Here is an 18,583-nt window from a genome sequence, read left to right on the forward strand (position 1 = left end):
AAATTATTAAAATCATCCCAAAATAACATTAAACTCCGTAAACAAACAGTATCTTCAACTTGTACTTCTTAATATGATACTGACCGTCTGCATCCTGTTGAAACACCCGTCTGGAAACTCTCCTCTGTCTGTAGCCATCTTGGTTGGTCGAGGACACTTCTGTCGTCACAACGCGCAGCTCCATCACAGACATTATCACACCAACACCATCACTCACGTCTCTTGCTTGTAATTCACGAGGTATTATTGCAAAGTGTGTCCACTCTCTTCAACACAATACGCAGAAAAGAGATTCTTCCATCGAAATATGTCCACATGAGATTCGGTATTCCTCTCAGTGAGCTGTTCAGGAAGTGTCACGGCAGTACTTAAAAACTCTTTGAACTGCATCTGGTGATCAGCGTAGGAGAGATAATAGAATGATTGTGACAGCTAATAGGACGTGTTTTCATAGATACACGAAAAAAGAAAACCATTTGCAACGTATGTAACTCGCGTGGGAATACAAGATGTCCAGCCACAATTTACAGCAGTCAGTCAGCTGATGAACTCTCATGAAATGGACGGGGGTTCTATCCCCTAGAGCGGAGGTCGGCAACCTACGGTCCACAATGTACTTCTATCCGGACACTGGCGGAAAGTAAAAAATATATGCCTATATAAGTTAATAGATTCTAAAAAATAATTAACTTATATTTTCTTTCAACCTCGAAATAAATTATTACTTTGGGGAATTTAACAGCTTCTGCTACAATTGATTAGCAGGAGAGGCACACTCCCCCTCTCTCATATGCTGTATTAAAATTAACTCGACAAATAGCTCCTTAACTATCTTCTGTATTACACATGGCTTTCATTTCAAAACTTCCCAATCTAAATAACTATATAAATTGAATTCAATTTAAACAAAAAACACGTCAATTTAGATATTGAGGGGAAAGTCTGAAACCAGGCTTAATTGCAGTTTAAATTTCAGCCCTCGCACCCCAACCTCCCCCCACTTTGAAATTTCAAATGGCACCCCTATATTTTTGTACTTAAATATGAAACAGAATTCAATATACACCTCATTCATTTATTTCACATCTTCTGTTTTTATATCGTTGCCCGGCAACCTCGAATTATGTTACTGTTGGTTAGAGCTGAAGCTACAAATACCATTGGACATTTCTTTTAATAGTTGTGTTCGTGTATTACATTATTGTAAAATGGTGTAGAGTCAGTAGAGTGAATCCAGGGGAGATGACTATCGGGGGAAGATGCATCTTTCTTTGTAGTTTCACATTCTTCCAAGAGAGAATGCCACGCGTATGTCTTCATCAAGGTCGCTAGATGTCGCTGTCGAACAACTCTACGACATTATACAGAAATTTACAGAAAACTTTCATAAGAACTTGCTGTACCACCCCAATCCTCTGATAAGAGCCCCGGCAACAAGAGTATAAAATAACAACTACCGTCAAGATCGGTCACGTCAATTAAAAATATAAATGTTTCTGCTTGTTAACTATCTCTGTTAAAGTAAAAGCCTTTTAAGGCTGACAAATCTGAAAAAGTACAAGTCTCCAGGTATTGATCAAATTCCAGCAGGATTAATACAAGAGGGTGGAAGGGCATTATCTAGCGAAATTTATAAATTTGTACTTGCAATTTGGGAAAAGGAAATTGTACCAGAACAATGGAAGGAGTCCAAAATCATACCTATTTTTAAGAAGGGGGACAAGACTAATTGTAGTAACTTTCGAGGAATATCACTTTTGTTGACGTCGTACAAAATTTTGTCGAATATCCTTTTGAGAAGATTAACTCCATATGTAGATGAAATTATTGGGGATCATCAGTGTGGTTTTAAGCGTAATAGATCGGCTATTGATCAGATTTTTTGTATTCGACAGATACTGGAGAAAAAATGGGAGTATAAGGGTACAGTACATCAGCTATTCATAGATTTCAAAAAGGCGTATGACTCGGTTAAGAGAGAAGTTTTATATAATATTCTTATTGAATTTGGTATTCCCAAGAAACTAGTTCGATTAATTAAAATGTGTCTTAGTGAAACTTACAGCAAAGTCCGTATAGGCCAGTTTCTATCTGATGCTTTTCCAATTCACTGCGGGATAAAGCAGGGAGATGCACTATCACCTTTACTTTTTAACTTCGGTCTAGAATATGCCATTAGGAAAGTTCAGGATAACAGAGAGGGTTTGGAATTGAACGGGTTACATCAGCTTCTTGTCTATGCGGATGACGTGAATATGTTAGGAGAAAATCCACAAACGATTAGGGGAAACGCGGAAATTCTAGTTGAAGCAAGTGAAGCGATTGGGTTGGAAGTAAATCCCGAAAAGACTAAGTATATGATTATGTCTCGTGACCAGAATATAGTACGAAATGGAACTATAAAAATTGGAGATTTATCCTTCGAAGAGGTGGAAAAATTCAAATATCTTGGAGCAACAGTAACAAATATAAATGACACTCGGGAGGGAATTAAACGCAGAATAAATATGGGAAATGCGTGTTAGTATTCGGTTGAGAAGCTCTTATCATCCAGTCTGCTGTCCAAAAATCTGAAAGTTAGAATTTATAAAACAGTTATATTACCGGTTCTTCTGTATGGTTGTGAAACTTGGACTCTCACTTTGAGAGAGGAACAGAGATTAAGGGTGTTTGAGAATAAGGTTCTTAGGAAAATATTTGGGGCTAAGAGGGATGAAGTTACAGGAGAATGGAGAAAGTTACACAACGCAGAGCTGCACGCATTGTATACTTCACCTGACATAATTAGGACCATAAAATCCAGACGTTTGAAATGGGCAGGACATGTAGCACGTATGGACGAATCCAGAGATGCATATAGAGTGTTAGTTGGGAGGCCGGAGGGCAGAAGACCTTTAGGGAGGCCGAGACGTAGATGGGAAGATAATATTAAAATGGATTTGAGGGAGGTAGGATATGATGGTAGAGACTGGATTAACCTTGCACAGGATAGGGACCAATGGCGGGCTTATGTGAGGGCGGCAATGAACCTCCGGATTCCTTAAATGCCAGTAAGTAAGTAAGTTGAATCCGTAATAACTGTCAAACATTTTTAATGGATATTGTAGTAAAGGTTCTGAAGTTTGTATTGTTAACAACCAACGACCATGTTCCGCCATCTTAGGTTACGTCATAGCACTAGGCATCTTACCCCGATACTTGGGGAAGATGATCACTTTTTTTCGGGGTAAGATGCCAACTGATTGCAAGACTTATTTTTTGTTTTATTGCAGGGAATGTATAAACATTACGTAAAATCCTCTGATAGAGGTCAGTGGATTGAGGAGAGTCTTCAACTTGTGATGGAACATGTTATAACAGAGGGTACGAACTGTTTTAGAGCATCGCAAGCATACGGGATTCCTTACCGCATCCTTAAAAGCCGCCTAAAAAGAATGACAAAAAATGTACTGGATTGAATTCATTGTGTGCAAGAAGTGATTTCAAAAGTCTTGCACACGGCAATAAAATATTATATGCAATGACTGTGTTGCTAAGTAGTGATAAACGAGTGAAAAAGTGTCCATGAGCTTTAGATTAAGCCAATTTTGTTATATACATGTATCAAACCAAATTCATGTAAAATACATATATGAATAAATGCGTTAATTGCATTTGCCATCTTACCCGACTATCGGAGAAAGATGCCTACAGTGCAGGCAAGAAGAAAACCTATATCTATAAACAAGATAGTTAATGTTTTCTGTTTTGTACCAAAAATATAGTTTCAAAATACCTTCCAGACTTTGATATTTCAATATGAAATTCAAAACTAAATGAAAAGTATCTTAAATTTTAAATCTAAGTAAAAGTGAGATAGCTTCCCCCGATCCACTCTCTTCAGGAGAAAACAGAAATCATATTTATTTATGGAGCTGAAAACCGCTGTGCTCGTAGAACTGCTAGAGCTTTCAACGAGAGGCATTCTGAGAAAAAACGTAAGTCACCGATATGTCATAGATCTAATAAGGAAATTTGAAGAAACTAGTTCTGTGTGCAATAAATCAAATTCCCAACCTAGAAAACTCGATGAAACTTTGCAGATTCAAATATTAGGTCATTTTATTAATGAACCCACCAGCTCCATTTCAAAACTAGCTGCTGTAACAAAGATTTCTGTTGGTTCCATACAGAAAGTCCTAAAATGAACAAATTTTTCTCCTACAAATTGCCAGTGACATTATCATTTTATTTGCCTTGCACGGATTATGAGGTTAGGGATTCGGGGAAGGATAAACAAGTACAGTTCCACAATTGAAATATGTCGTCATATACTGAATGGAAGGGATAGCTTAGTAGCAGCTGAACTATTTATAATGTGTGTATTCTTTTTATATTGGCTGTACCAATAAATGATTACTAAATATGATCACATTACGAGAGTAATTCGCTTGCCTGCCATGCGCAATCATTTATAAAACTCGAGTTATACAAGCAATACTACATAAACAATTACGCTAGACTTTTCTTATGTATACGCAGTTCCCACATTTATTTTATTATTGTTATTATTATTATTATTATTATTATTATTATTATTATTATTATTATTATTTGATAAGGAGTCTTTTTGAGAGATGCCTGAATGGCGAAGAAATGCCAAACCAATGGAAAATTGAGTTGATATCAGTAATTCGTAAAAAAGGAAGGAACGATAAATGTGAAAATTACAGAGAAATAACAATGATGGATTTTTAGTCGTTTATATGGAATAATAATAATAATAATAATATATTATCTAGAAGAAAATGACAAAGAATGAAATATAGGCTGGCTTCAGGTCAGGAAGATCTATAATGGACCATGTGTTTGTGTGAAACAGTTAATTGAGAAAATAAATAGTTTGGGACAACAGATTCATTTTACATTCGTAGATTTAGTTAGACACTGTAAATTATGGCAGACATTAGTTGATACGGAAATTGACTCAAGAATTATTAATGCAATAAAAATGTATACAAGAATGCTATATCTAAAGTGAAAATAGGAAAATGTAGGTGAGAAGGAATTAGAGTAACAAAGGGCCTTGTCAATGGTGTAGCATGTCACTAAAATCATTTAAGATATTTCGACCGAAAGCATTGTCAAACTGGACCAGGAAATGTTCAGGAATGGGAATACCTGTTGGAGACGAATCAATAAATATGTTGTAATATATTGTGACAGCTGCAACGGGGTTCGAACACGCGACCGACAGGGCGCGCGGCTGGTACGGGGAGCATCTGCATGCTGAAGGGCAGAGGGGGTGTATTACGTCAACGCGGCGAGGGGAGAGTGCGCGCGCAGCTGCTACTTGCGGAGTGAAGGGGGGACGGACCCTCCCGAATCGTCCAGAGAAGTCCGTCCGAAGTGGAGATATCCAGATAATTCGAGAGGACACCCGTAGAAATTTCTCGTAACTATGATTTGGTATAAAAGAAGAAACGCGAGCGAACTTGAGCAGTTTTTCAGTTTATTCAGCCATTCAGTGAGTAAGCCAGAGCAAGCAAGCCAGTCTTGTATACCGGAGTTCGACTCGAGTGTGCGTACGCAACTGTGTCAGCATCCGAAGGCCTGAGATCGAGTGCAGTAGACCGCAGTTGGGGGGACCTGAGTTCGAGTGCAGTGGACCGCAGTTGGGGGGACCTGAGTTCGAGTACAGTGGACTGTCTCTGAAGGTCTGTGGTTCGAAATGCTGTGAAATCGAGTAACTGAGCTAGAAGAACTGTGAACTGAGAACTGACCGTTCTGTGTTGTAAATAGTGCTTTGTAAATATTAGTTAAGATTAACAGTTCATTGTTGTTCGTAATAATCCTAGTGAATTGTCATTGTCGTCGTCTGTGGAGTGCACTAACGAATACTGTGTTACTGTGTAGAAAGTGAAGAGTTATTGTTGTGACAATAAATTACATTGTTGTTGAGTTGAAATAAATTTACAATATTATTGTTTGCAGACGATCAGGTGGTAATTGCACAAGAATATGAAGACATGGAAATTATGTTTCGGAAATTGATAGAAGAATACGATAAATGAGGTTTGAAAGTAAATCTAGAAAATAAACATTTTAGGTATATGGGATGTGGAATAAAAACTGAGGATTTAATATTGGAAGATCAGAAGGGTTGTATTAAAGTTTGTGAAGAATTTGAGTATTTGGGGGTTCGAATACATAAAGAAGATAGACAATAAGCTGATATTAGGAACAGAATTACAAAAGGCAGAGCAGTAATAGCAATGTTGAATGGTATTCTATGGGACACACATAACAAAGAAAAATAAATTGTAAGTATATAATTCAATAGTCAAAAGTACTGTTACATGGTGCTGAAACATGGAAATTTAGTAAAAAGTTAGCATCAAAACTCATGACAATGGAAATGGATTTTTTAAGATGATCAGCGAGACATTCGAAATTAGACAAAATTAGAAATACAGTTATACGAGATGAAATGAACATTCAATATTCTGTTTTGGATTATGTGAAATATAAGCAGTTGACCTGGTATGGGCATATGAGAAGAATGCCAGAAGAAAGGTTACCTAAAATGATGCTGAAATGGTGTCCGCCTGGGAGAAGAAGGAAAGGAAGACCTAGAAATTCATGGTTACAAGAGATCAGAACAGGGATGAGAGACTGCAGACTGAATGACATGGATTGGATGGACAGAAGAGTGGAGAATAAGAATAAGACTTTAATGGCGAAGTGCATCAACATCGGTTAAAAATGCAGTAATCATAGATTACGGAACGACGGTTAAACAGTAACAATGGTTAAAATGTAATTTCTGTGCACCATTCATAATCACCGATTACTAAAACATGGCTAGCTGACACCTCATTTAACCAGAGTAAAGTCTATTATGGTACATTGTTTCTACAAAATGACTAAAGGAAAGCATCCATACCACTGCAAAGATAATAGTCAACGTCTAAAAACGACTGCGCTCACTACGTTCTACACCGAAATGAACGTGTCCTACATTTTCGCGTTGCATTTGTTTGCCTTTAGGCGTTGTTATATTTGCGAGTTGCATTTATTTGTTTTTCAGTACTGTTAGGTTAAAATCGTACAAAACGGAAAATTGAATGCAAAAATCAATATATCCCAATGTGAAGCTGAAGTATCGATAGACTTAATTACTAGATTTAAATATATTATATAAAAAAGATGGAATATCCATAAAGGAAAAGGATGCAGAAGATTAGTTAGGAATGTGTGTACAATCTTGGACCCCATTTACACCAGGGAATTGTGCATTATCCTAAGATCCATCCATAACCTCTCTTTGTTCAGCCAGTGACATAGAGAAAGAGATATTCGAGCATTCCTTCTAAAAAATACAGAAAATAACAATTACATAGAATCGTAATATAAAAGGTCGATTCATAGGAGAAAAATGGCTGTTCTTATGTTATTTCAAGTGATCCATTTGTAGATTTTGATAAACGAATTCCCTCCTGAAATTTTCTGTCACCCAATTCCTCGTAAGAATTCTCTCTTTCCACTAAAGAACCTTCACGCTCACGCTCTATACAAGTAATTCAAGTACTGTACAATAATAATCGTCTTCGAAATAATCACCTGTGGCTCTGGCCGCCATTTTCCTTTACTTGCTCTACTAATCGCTGGTTATCTCCTTTAACCGCTCGAATTTGGCTGGTTAGAGATTACTGTGGTTAACCTCCTATTTAAATCGTAATCGAGGTTGATCCACCGTAAAAATGCTTAATCAGGGGTTAGGTGACAATTTTAATTATTATTACTATTATCATCATCATCATCATTATTCACTGCTGAAAGACACATTTTAAATTACAAATGCTTGGTACAAGAAACTAGATAAATTATTGCTACTAGATAATTATAACTATTTTATTTTATACATGGCTATTTTGAACCATACAACTGTTAGGTACAGAATCTGCATAAATTACTTCACCGAAATCGTGAAATCGGAATTAATCGAGACGACTCTGGCATCGGAAGTTGAATACGTAAAGAAATTCTGGGAAAACTTTCTGTCGAACAAAAGTGTTTTGTTATGTCGCATTGAGAGCAGAGAGAAGCACGCGCTGCAGATCTGAGCCTCTTGTGAAGGAAAAGTTTCGTTGCCGAAGGAAATCTTCGGACAGGTAGAGCCTGCGGAGGAAGCCTAACACACCTCCGCTACTTGTCACAACTCAGAAAGTTGCAGTCACTTGTTTTACGATTGGAACAATTGGCTTGCGAGATAGCGCGTTACCGACGGACGCGACTATGCAAGTCTTCCTTGTAACTGTTCACCAAAGCAGGGGTGTATTATAAGAATTTAAAACTCGGGGAATATTTATTCTTCATTCCCTACAAACTGACTCAAGATCTAAAATAATATATTGAGGCACTATATATTACGCACATTGTAATCTTCAAAATGGCCAAAATGAAAGTATCCAAGACATTCATTCCTTGAAACAAGACAATGATGATATAGGTCTATTATTTTTGTGACACCAGTTTCTTTCGTAAAAAATTCTCATTAGGCCTGTAAGTAGAAGAAAAAGTATTGTGGTGTTCCTAAATACTGTATTAATTTTAAGGAAATACCTGTTCTCGGCGTCCCTTATATCGAAAAAGTGCTCTGGCTGTGCACAGCGATTTACCCCAAATATTAGTTCAGTTTTTATTCATATTCACTTTCTACGAGTCAATTTTTCCGGTAATTATGCAACTGGAAAACAATATGTACACCGGTGTGCAGTAACGGCTAGCATGTCTAACCGTGTAACGAGCGGGCGCGGGTTTAAATCCTGGTTGAAGCAGGTTACCTGATTGAAGTTTTTTCTGAGTTTTCCCTCAACCAATTGAAGCAGAATTTGAGTAACTTTTGCCGGTGGACCTCCTCTTTCATCATCATCATCATCATCATCATCATCATCATCATCATCATCATCATCATCATATCATCATCATCTCATCTCCGTTTCTTCCCCATATTTCGGGCTTGCTCTGATGTAGAGTCGGCTGCGGTTCGCCACCGATATTGGATCCCGTGGTATGTGGTCATTAGTTGCTAGTGGTAGTGCAATGTACCGTGGGTTCTCCCCTGGGCTCATGGTAGCTAGTTGAACCGGGGTTGAGAGTTCGCGGTGGGGCTTACGCGGAAAGATAAAAGGGTTCCGTAAGCTGTATGGGAGTTCGAAGGAGGCCCGTAGAGTAATCTATAGCGTGGGAGGTCTTAAGGCATACACACTATCCCATTGCTGTTAGTACAATGTACCCTGCAGGCGGCCTATGTGCGAGGGCAGCCTTCAGCCCGTGCACCTCCCCTCAAGGGGTTGGAACACAATATGGTTTTAAAATAATTCATGGGTCTTTATCTGAAATCAACAAACGTAACGGCGATTTATTCCAAACCAAATGCGACATTTCTCTTTATTATGTAGCGTAAACTAATAAATGAAATAGTGTACTTCGTATTGAATTAAAATTAATTCTTCTTGCCCTTACCCTTTCTGACATCGAACAATTAACTTATGTAGATCACCCGATGTACGCAGGTAAACGAACCAAACAAAAGGACTGACTACTTGAACCAATATTTTACTTCTTCTGAACGTGGCTTGTTAACAAGTATCGAAAAAAGACAAGTAACAGACTAGGTATTACCAACACGGAAATAAAGCATAATATAGGATAATTCACTGAAGTGATGGAGAAACTAAAATTAATTACAATGTTTTAAGAATAAGTTTTGTCAGATATAACAGCAGCGAACAAAATTGTTCTTGGATCAATAATAAAATATATTTGTTTGTCTTGTAATAAATTGAAACAACTAAAATTAATCCTGCAGGAACGATAGTCAACAAACAGATAAAACAATGAATAACAAATTCAAGTCAAATTTTCTTATCTAGCGGATTCTTAACATTTTTTTTAGGCATCTAGGTTTTGATACGTGGCCAATACAGTGGAGTCAGAGTCGTTCTCTTTGTTCCTGTCGCATACTGTACAGCAGGGATGAGACGATATTAGCTCCCAATCACGATAGAAGAGCTCGACCTTGATCACGAGGGCATAGCGTAGCCACTACATAACATCGTAACGTAGACATCAGGGATGTACATACACATGCAGCGAATAAAGGCACCAATTATTACAATAACTTGCGTTACTAAATTTCTGGCTATGTAATAGGGCTAATTATTCAGTTATTTAATATACATGTGCATATATAAACAAATCGCAAAGGCAAGAGTTTTTTTAAGAACAAAAAGAGAAATAGGAAAAGTTAATTGTATGTAAACCATTTTCTTGTTAAAAGCAATTATTTATTATGTAAATACTTCACTTCATTGGTTAGGAGAAACTAATAGGGTCTACCTGCTCGACGTGTGTGATCTCTAAGTACTTCTGAGTATTTGTTGAAAAAATAATGACAATATTGATTGAAATAGAGTATATTGATTGTGTGATTGTGAAAATGTAGTCCTTACTCTCCAGTCGTGATTATGTAATGAGTTTTCTTAGAGTGATTTGTGAGATGCACGTAACACGAAAAAAAAGAAATCGATTAAATTAAGATATTGAGAGCCAACGTAATTTTTGGGGTCAATCAATCATATGTGTGATTTTTAAAACTTCCACAGTTTTCGGCCAAAATCTATAATAACATCATCTGTACAAAATTTGGTGCAATTAGGTCTAATAGTTTTGAAATTATATTTTTAAGTATATTTTATATTGACGTTACTAAAAACGCTCCTTGCATCAAATTTTTCAAAATGTTTAGTTCATATTTGCTCAAAATCTTTAAAATAGTTATTGGAATAAAAGTGAATTAGCAATTTGAGCTTAGTAATAGTATAAGTTAAGGTGCAATCAAAGATAAAATATTATTTCTAAATTAAAGAAACACGTAGTCTAATAAAAGTAAATATCTAGAAACAAGCAACAAATAAAACATCAACAATACATTTAAAATAAAGAAATAAAAGGAATCTAGATACAATCTACTGACCCAAATATAAATTAATTTACTTTCGATGTCAATTCCGAAATCAATTTATTTCTCTCTTCTCCTGAATAATGCCTATATATTTTTTTTTCATGTTGCGTCTCATAATGCGTTTTATGTTGCTTTTTTTTGCAAATTATATTTTTTTTTACACAACAAACACTGGACTTCATCACCATGTTCGAAGCATAAATATTGTATCTTCTACTGTTCCTTGAAAGCTGTAAGCGCTTCCGTTCCGTCATGATGCGCTGTGTTCTAAGATCTGTACATTCTTTAGCAATGCTTACAGGTAAAAGAGCTCCACGCGCGCGCAGCGGGCATGAAAGAGCTCTAGCTCGAAATTATTAGTCATCATCGCAAGACTGCTGTACAGTCGGAGTCGAAATTCGAGACGTAGTTTTATTTGCTTATTTCTCTTGTATTTACCTCCTTATAAACCATAGTTTTTTGTCTGGTAACATTTGGAAAAATAACCGCATTTCGTCAGCGTTGAAGATCTCATCAGAGTTGCCTTCTGCCAAAATTTCTTTCATTTTATTTGCACGCCAAGAATCAGAAAAGCAATGGAAGCAGACTTTTCCTTCCCGGCCGCCACTTTTCCTTGAAGTGCTGTTTGTTGTAGCCAGCCATCGCTTCCTTTAAAGTATTAAGTGGTTAAATGAAGGACATTTGCAGATTATAGAATCTTCTATAGGAATTTCGTTCGCTTTCCAGCAAGAAGAAACGATACTGTAAATACCTGGCTTGAATTGCGTTGGCTTACGAGGGCCCGAATCTAATGGAACCATGCCGATATCGGCCGATTGTGCGCCCCATATTTGCTTTGGTTTTTTCAAGTCCGTAAATCTGACACTGACAGATGGACCATTCTGGCTCAGCCCTGCAAGAGCAAAGTCCCATCACTAGACGAGACCTTAGAACCGCAGAGCCAGAAGCTCCAACTCTTTATAACGTACATCAGCATGAAAAATCCTCCCTACCTCCAAAACTCAATCCCAGTATATTTACAACTGCAACGGATAATAAATGAAATGAGGGAAAGGTGGAGAGCATTGATGGAATTGTAGAGAGAAGTGAAAGTACTTTCTACAGCGTCTGCTTTGTCCAGATCAGATTCCATCACGATCAGGCCGGGGATCGAATCCTGGCCGACTGGATGGTGAAAAAGGTTACAGAGAACTAGTCGTAATAACAGGTGTTGGAAAATTGCTTCATCAATAGGCCTAAGACGAAATATTTAGCATATGATATGAAATATGTCCGAACCATAAAAAATTATCGCATTATCGGGGCTTATCGTTATATGTAGGTTTGATTGTAGCCTATAAATAATGAATTCAATTATCAAAACAAACAATATACCAAACTTTATTTTTAATTCTCCTGTGGGAAGGCGAATCCACTGCACTGCGGCCATTCTACATGGGAATTGTCTATAGTGTCAATACACTTACCCGTACACAGGCGCACCAGTTGACTACACTAAGGTCCACTGCGCATCTAGCCTATGTCCCATATAGGCTATCCCACACGTCACTAAGCCAGTTTCCTCCTGCGTCGCATCGGAGATAGCTATTGAATGAGAAAGAAGTGTAGAGTTGGCAGAATTATATAAATGCCCGAATAATGGAGAAACGGGAGAGCCCTTGAAAAAGTCTACAACTGCGGCAGGCCTGGGCACTAATACCTCAACCGAGCTACTGCAGACTACCCCTTGGCTGACCACTCCACCTTCCCTTGCTGAGGCAGTGATACGAGTAAACAGGACACATTATTCAGTGACGGATTGTATAAGGCAAGCACTATAGCTTTTACGAACGCTCGGCTCAAGCTGGTCGCCTAAAATCCACCACTGACGTACAGTGCCTTATTTTTTTTATTTTCTTGGGTTATTTTACGACGCTGTATCAACATCTAGGTTATTTAGCGTCTGAATAACATGAAAGTGATAATGCCGGTGAAATGAGTCCGGGGTCCAGCACCGAAAGTTACCCAGCATTTGCTCGTATCGGGTTGAGGGAAACCCCCGGAAAAAACCTCAACCAGGTAACTTGCCCCGACCAGGATTCGAACCCGGGCCACTTGGTTTCGCGGCCAGACACGCTGACCGTTACTCCACAGGTGTGCACTACAGTGCCTTATTGTGTGTTTGTTTCTAATGCGGTGTAAGCGAAAAGACATGGGCAGGGGTTTCCTTGCCCCCTTTCGCTTCCCATTAATGCTCAGGGCTGATCTGCGGTCTTGTTCGACACAAGGATCATTATCGATTTTTCATATAAAATTGTACATAGACTGGGACTCGAAACCTAGGTCGCCTGCGTGACACGTCGAAAGTCTGCCTACTCAGTCACTACAGGCTCTGCCTGAAACTTAGTTTATAGCAATGATACTAAAGAACATGCTTTTTACTTCTGCAATAACAAGAGTTTTTTTCTTTTAATCCAGGTATCATTAATAAAATGAAGAATTTCGTCTCAATTTCCTATACTCGGACCGAGTATGACTCGTAATGGTTTCACTGGAATGAAGTTTCAATGACGATATGTGATATTTATTAAATACTAAGTCTACAACATCAGACACATTGAAGTTTGATATTTCTTTATGTGATATTTATCAGATTACGTTGACATCATAAAAGTTCTGAGATTTTATTCGATTTTCCTTATTTCATTGTTTGACACATCAGACACATATACGGTAGGTAAATATCAGGCAACACTCATGTTAAGATTCACTGGAATTACAGGTGGAGAGAGAGAGCATGTTTTTTTTTTTTTTTAAACTAATAACTAATAAGATATTTTGAGTGAAAGTTTGTTATGTATTGAAACATTATTATGGAAATGTAACTTTTGTTGATTCTGACTTAAAATGGAGAAAGCTTTCGTAGATAGTATCTACTATCTAGTTAATTTCTTTCACGTGTATAGTATCTAGTGTCTATAAAAAATGTACCTATGTTATCAAGACAGCATATTCTATACGACGACGAGGAAAGATGTCTGTTACAGAATGTTGTATAACTTGGTAGCTTATCTGAGGATGTGGTTGCAAAGGAAACTTAAAGTTTTGTTTGCCCTTTGTTATTTCTACAGTTCGGAGAGAAACACGACACATTTAAGCGCTATTTTTGTATCCGGTCTAACAAGAAAAATAAATACAGTATAAAACATACTGATTTAACATCTGAGATCAGAGCAGTTCGTCAACGTGAAGATTTGTCGATACAAGTTATCGTTTTTTGAAACCATTGAAATCCTGTGAATTCTGTGGAGATACGTGTTTTATAAAATTTGTCTTTGTGTCATTTCTATGCATTAAAGAATAATGCACTCAACTAAACGTGAAACTGGCAACACCGAACGGGATAATGCTGGTATACAACATATCATTGAGAATATTCAGAGTTATTGTAGTAGAGTTTAATTTTATGCCCGACATAATATGCAGGTTTCATAAAACAAAAGAACTCATCGATGGCTAAGAAGTTATACCTCGTATCTACAAAAATTGTCATTTAGTTTAACCACATTATTATTTAGATTAACTACATTATGAGCACACCACCAGACCTGGTTGGTGGATAATCTATTCTAAGTCTCAGTCATTCATATAAATGTGAAGCGTTTCATATTTCATTTAGGAGAAAAGACTGTAGTGTGCGAAAAGTTCGTGCGAAATTTTGTTTGTGCGAGATCGTGCGTATTTGCTTGTTTTTCGCACGGAACCAATACGCGGTAAGTGTGAAATACCACATTCAGTATTCCCAACGTAACACACATAACAATTTCCCTCTTCTTACCGCTTAAGCGCGACATTCATTTTACTGCTTTAGGCTTTTAACATATTATTTTTAGAAACGTTTAACATAGTCATAATTATAAATTGGAAACTTACCACTGCAATTTCACCTAAATTGCAATGTTAATTATTGTTTTTAAATATTTGCAAAAATTAAGTAAAGTCTACTACTCCACGAAACTTATTGCATTCCTGATACAAGTAACATTAAGGAAGCCGTGAAAAAATCAACGAGATTCCAGATGCCGATGTTATTACTGCAATATGTTATATAAATAATATTGTTAAAATATTAAAATGAAAAATAAATCATTACATAACCTTACCGTTTGTTTTAAGTTCGCATTTATAGACTGGGGGGGAAAAAAAAAGACAAACGTATATCACGGCCTGCTGGAGTATAGATATTTTTGTTTTCTAAAGTTGCCGTCATTAAACAGAAACCAAGATGGAGATTTCATTGCAACTAATTAGAAATTCGTCTTTCAGGTACGTAATAAACGACATTCGCACAAAATAATTTTCGCACTGAATGTAGGCAATCGTACGTCCAATATCAGTTCTGTTGCCAGGAAACCTATCAATCCCCACTTTCGTAGAAAAATAGCATTTCTTACACCACTGGCAGTATTCGTATGAACAAATGAAATCAGAAATTAAATTTCTGGAAAACCATATCGCTAAAGACAGAGAATAAGTCACATTAAATAGATTACACGAGAAACATACTGTGACACATAAATAACTCCAACAGAAGGTATAGCACAAGGTGAGTACGAGAACGGGTTGACCAGTTTTAAACTGAGCTTTGTAGTGACCCATTAGACTTAACCAGGGAATGTGTACTGTACAGAATGGGCACGAAGTTCCGTTACCCCCTAAAAATACCTCAAATATGCACACTATTTATGTAATTTTTTTTATTGGGTTATTTTACGACGCTGTATCAACATCTAGGTTATTTAGCGTCTGAATGATATGAAGGTGATAATGCCGGTGAAATGAGTCCGGGGTCCAGCACCGAAAGCTACCCAGCATTTGCTCGTATTGGGTTGAGGGAAAACCCCGGAAAAAACCTCAACCAGGAACTTGCCCCGACCGGGATTCAAACTCGGGCCACCTGGTTTCGCAGCCAGACGCGCTGACCGTTACTCCACAGGTGTGGACATTTATGTAATTCCGGTCATAATGCGGACATACATCTACTTTACACTAACTGTGTGACCTAAGTGTCCAAAGGGTTAGTATGTCCCCCATCATTCTACTTTCACAAAATAATGCGTCGCCAGGATCGGTGTGACATTCGCCTCAGCATTGCTCGTGCAATCTGTTGGAAAGCGCGCCGCACGGCGTCGTTAAATTCATCAATGGTGGTCGTACCGTATCTGTGCAACAGTGTTCTTGATGAAATCCCACAGCGCATTGTCAAGGTTTCCACAACTCTGGATTGGCCGTGAGTCACCCATTTTACCAACTCCTCTCGACTGGCCACCTCGCAGCCCTGACCTCACAACCTGTGACAGTGCGCTGTAGAATTTCATGAAGAGCATTGTTGCACGGGACGGTACGACACCATTGATGAATTGAAGGACGCCGTGCGACGCGCTTTCCAACAGATTACACCAGCAATGCTGAGGCGAATGTCACACCGAACCTTGCGATGCATTATTTTGTGCGAGTAGAATAATGGGGGACATACTGACCCTTTTGAAACTTAGGGCACACAGTCGGTGTAAAGTGCTGTATGTCTGCATTATGACAGGAATTACATAAATAGTTTGTATTTTAGGTAATTAGAGGGTTGTAGGGACTTTGTACCCACCCTGTACATAGTTCCATTACATCTGGGACTCACTTCATCGGAGCGTACTATAACCAGTAACATGGGATGCAGCCAGAAAGACAAAAGGAGGACAGCAATGGTAAAGGAAGCTTTTAATGGAAAAAATATTATCTTCTGCAGATCTCTGGAAAAAGAAAACAAAGAATAATGAAGTGCTTTGTGTGGAGTGTGGCATTGTATGGATTAGAAACATGGACATTACGACAAAGTGAAGAGAAACAACGTGGACAGGAGACTCAAAAATAATGCAAAAAGTTAATATAAACATTTGTCCCACTTGATCTCGGTTCCAAGTTAGTAATGTATGTACGCTACGTCAGTAACATGGAGCTACTTACCCTTACCGGAAGTGCTCCTAATGACCTTCTTCAGCCTAAATGCAAGCCTACAGTCGCAGTGTCGTAGACTGTCGTATTCCTTAAAAAATACCAGATCTTTGTTGGATAAGTTGGCAGCCGATTTGAATAGGTACGCTGACGAAGTGTTTCAATGTTGGCAATAGGCTGTGAATAAACAATTCTTTTCAAGCAATCCGAAAAATAAAAATCCCATGAATTTAGATCTGGAGAACGCTCTCATTAGAAGACCAACAAGAATATCCCATAACATACATGTAGTACCTAGCAAACAGCTTAAGAGGTAGGGCGTATGCATGTACTGTACAGGTCAGTTAGCTTTAACTCAGCAAAAAGGACACATGGGACAAATGCATGAACGTTATGGTTCCTGTCCACCGATGAAGTGGGTCCCACATGTCACAAAACACGCGTGTATGCATATCTGATTGATAATGAGGAGGAATCACTTCGAATACTCGACTTTTCTTTTCAATCACATTCAACTCTGCTCCATTAACGCCATATCGAACTCTCAAAAAAGATTACGCTGTTATCCCTAAGGTAATTTAATCTTATAATCAACAAAATTGGATCAAGTATTCATAAATAAATGTATGTTAAGCAAAAAGAGTTAATTAATTCTTCCAATCACGTTCCAGTATTCATTAAAACCGGCTTTCACACTTACTAGAAATCACTATCACAGAAATCTTGATCACCTTAATTAATATTTCTCATTCGCTAAACGTACAGCAATTTTCAAACATCCCTGTACTATCTAAACAGAAGTATTTGTTGCTATATAAATTAAAAACCACACACAGACATAACATTCAACTTTATCACCATCTGACCCGAAGTAAGTGACAGAAGAAATGCAACTATCAGCGTGACTTGGCAACCGGCTTTCACATGTCGAGTCTGTTGACCATCCACAGAATCAAGTCTCCACTACGCAGGATTTTCAAGCCTCCAGACTTTTATCCCCACTGTCATGTAGCCTACTACGTCACTGACGCGGCGACTGTCTTACTACTATCTGGTGGCTCGGGAAAAACAAATGATTTAATGAGATCTCAGGAGCTTTATAATTTGAACGAGATTACATGATTTTGAAATGGCGTACGTTGTCACTAATTACAAGCAATGAAGACAGCTACGTCAAGCTGGAGCTTTTGGGACAGTCGCATACAAAAGTGAAGTACTCTCGGTTCCACAAGTAAAGAACCCTGGTCTCATACCACTTCTACACAGATGGCAGTGATCGACAGGACAGTTAGGGGAGGTAAACTTGCTAAGGGCCGATTGTATAAACCATTTAATCTTAGATCAGAGGTTAAATTGATCCTCGTTCTAGCTGAACTTGGAATTTTGTGTTGTATAAAGTCTAATCTGAAATTAATTTGTCTTACACTAAAGTCAACTTTGACTGAAGAAATTTCTCCGATTAAGTTATATGATCCAAGTTCAGTTACTTCTTTTCTGTTTGAAATATACGAGTGACAGATTGTGCAAATAAAATATCCATTATTATTAATATTAATAGATATGTTAGGTACATTTATATATATTTCTTTC

The 18,583-nt window shown here is 37.7% G+C and overlaps 1 protein-coding gene across 10 annotated transcripts in view; it reads right to left on the reverse strand.

The window, feature by feature from the left end:
* Positions 1–18,583, reverse strand: part of LOC138705188 (band 7 protein AGAP004871-like) — a 683,889-nt gene that overhangs the window by 344,543 nt on the left and 320,763 nt on the right. The window contains exon 2 of one of the 10 annotated variants that reach the window (XM_069833913.1): positions 85–630. The exons of 8 other annotated variants lie outside the window; for them this stretch is intronic. In XM_069833913.1, the coding sequence (XP_069690014.1) occupies positions 85–193 (109 nt within the window). In that variant the 5' untranslated portion in view covers positions 194–630. The remainder of the gene's footprint in view (positions 1–84; positions 631–18,583) is intronic. One more of the 10 variants, XM_069833914.1, reaches the window with a different exon arrangement.

The sequence above is a fragment of the Periplaneta americana genome, chromosome 8 (genome assembly GCF_040183065.1).
Source record: "Periplaneta americana isolate PAMFEO1 chromosome 8, P.americana_PAMFEO1_priV1, whole genome shotgun sequence".
Taxonomy (NCBI): Eukaryota; Metazoa; Arthropoda; class Insecta; order Blattodea; family Blattidae; genus Periplaneta; species Periplaneta americana.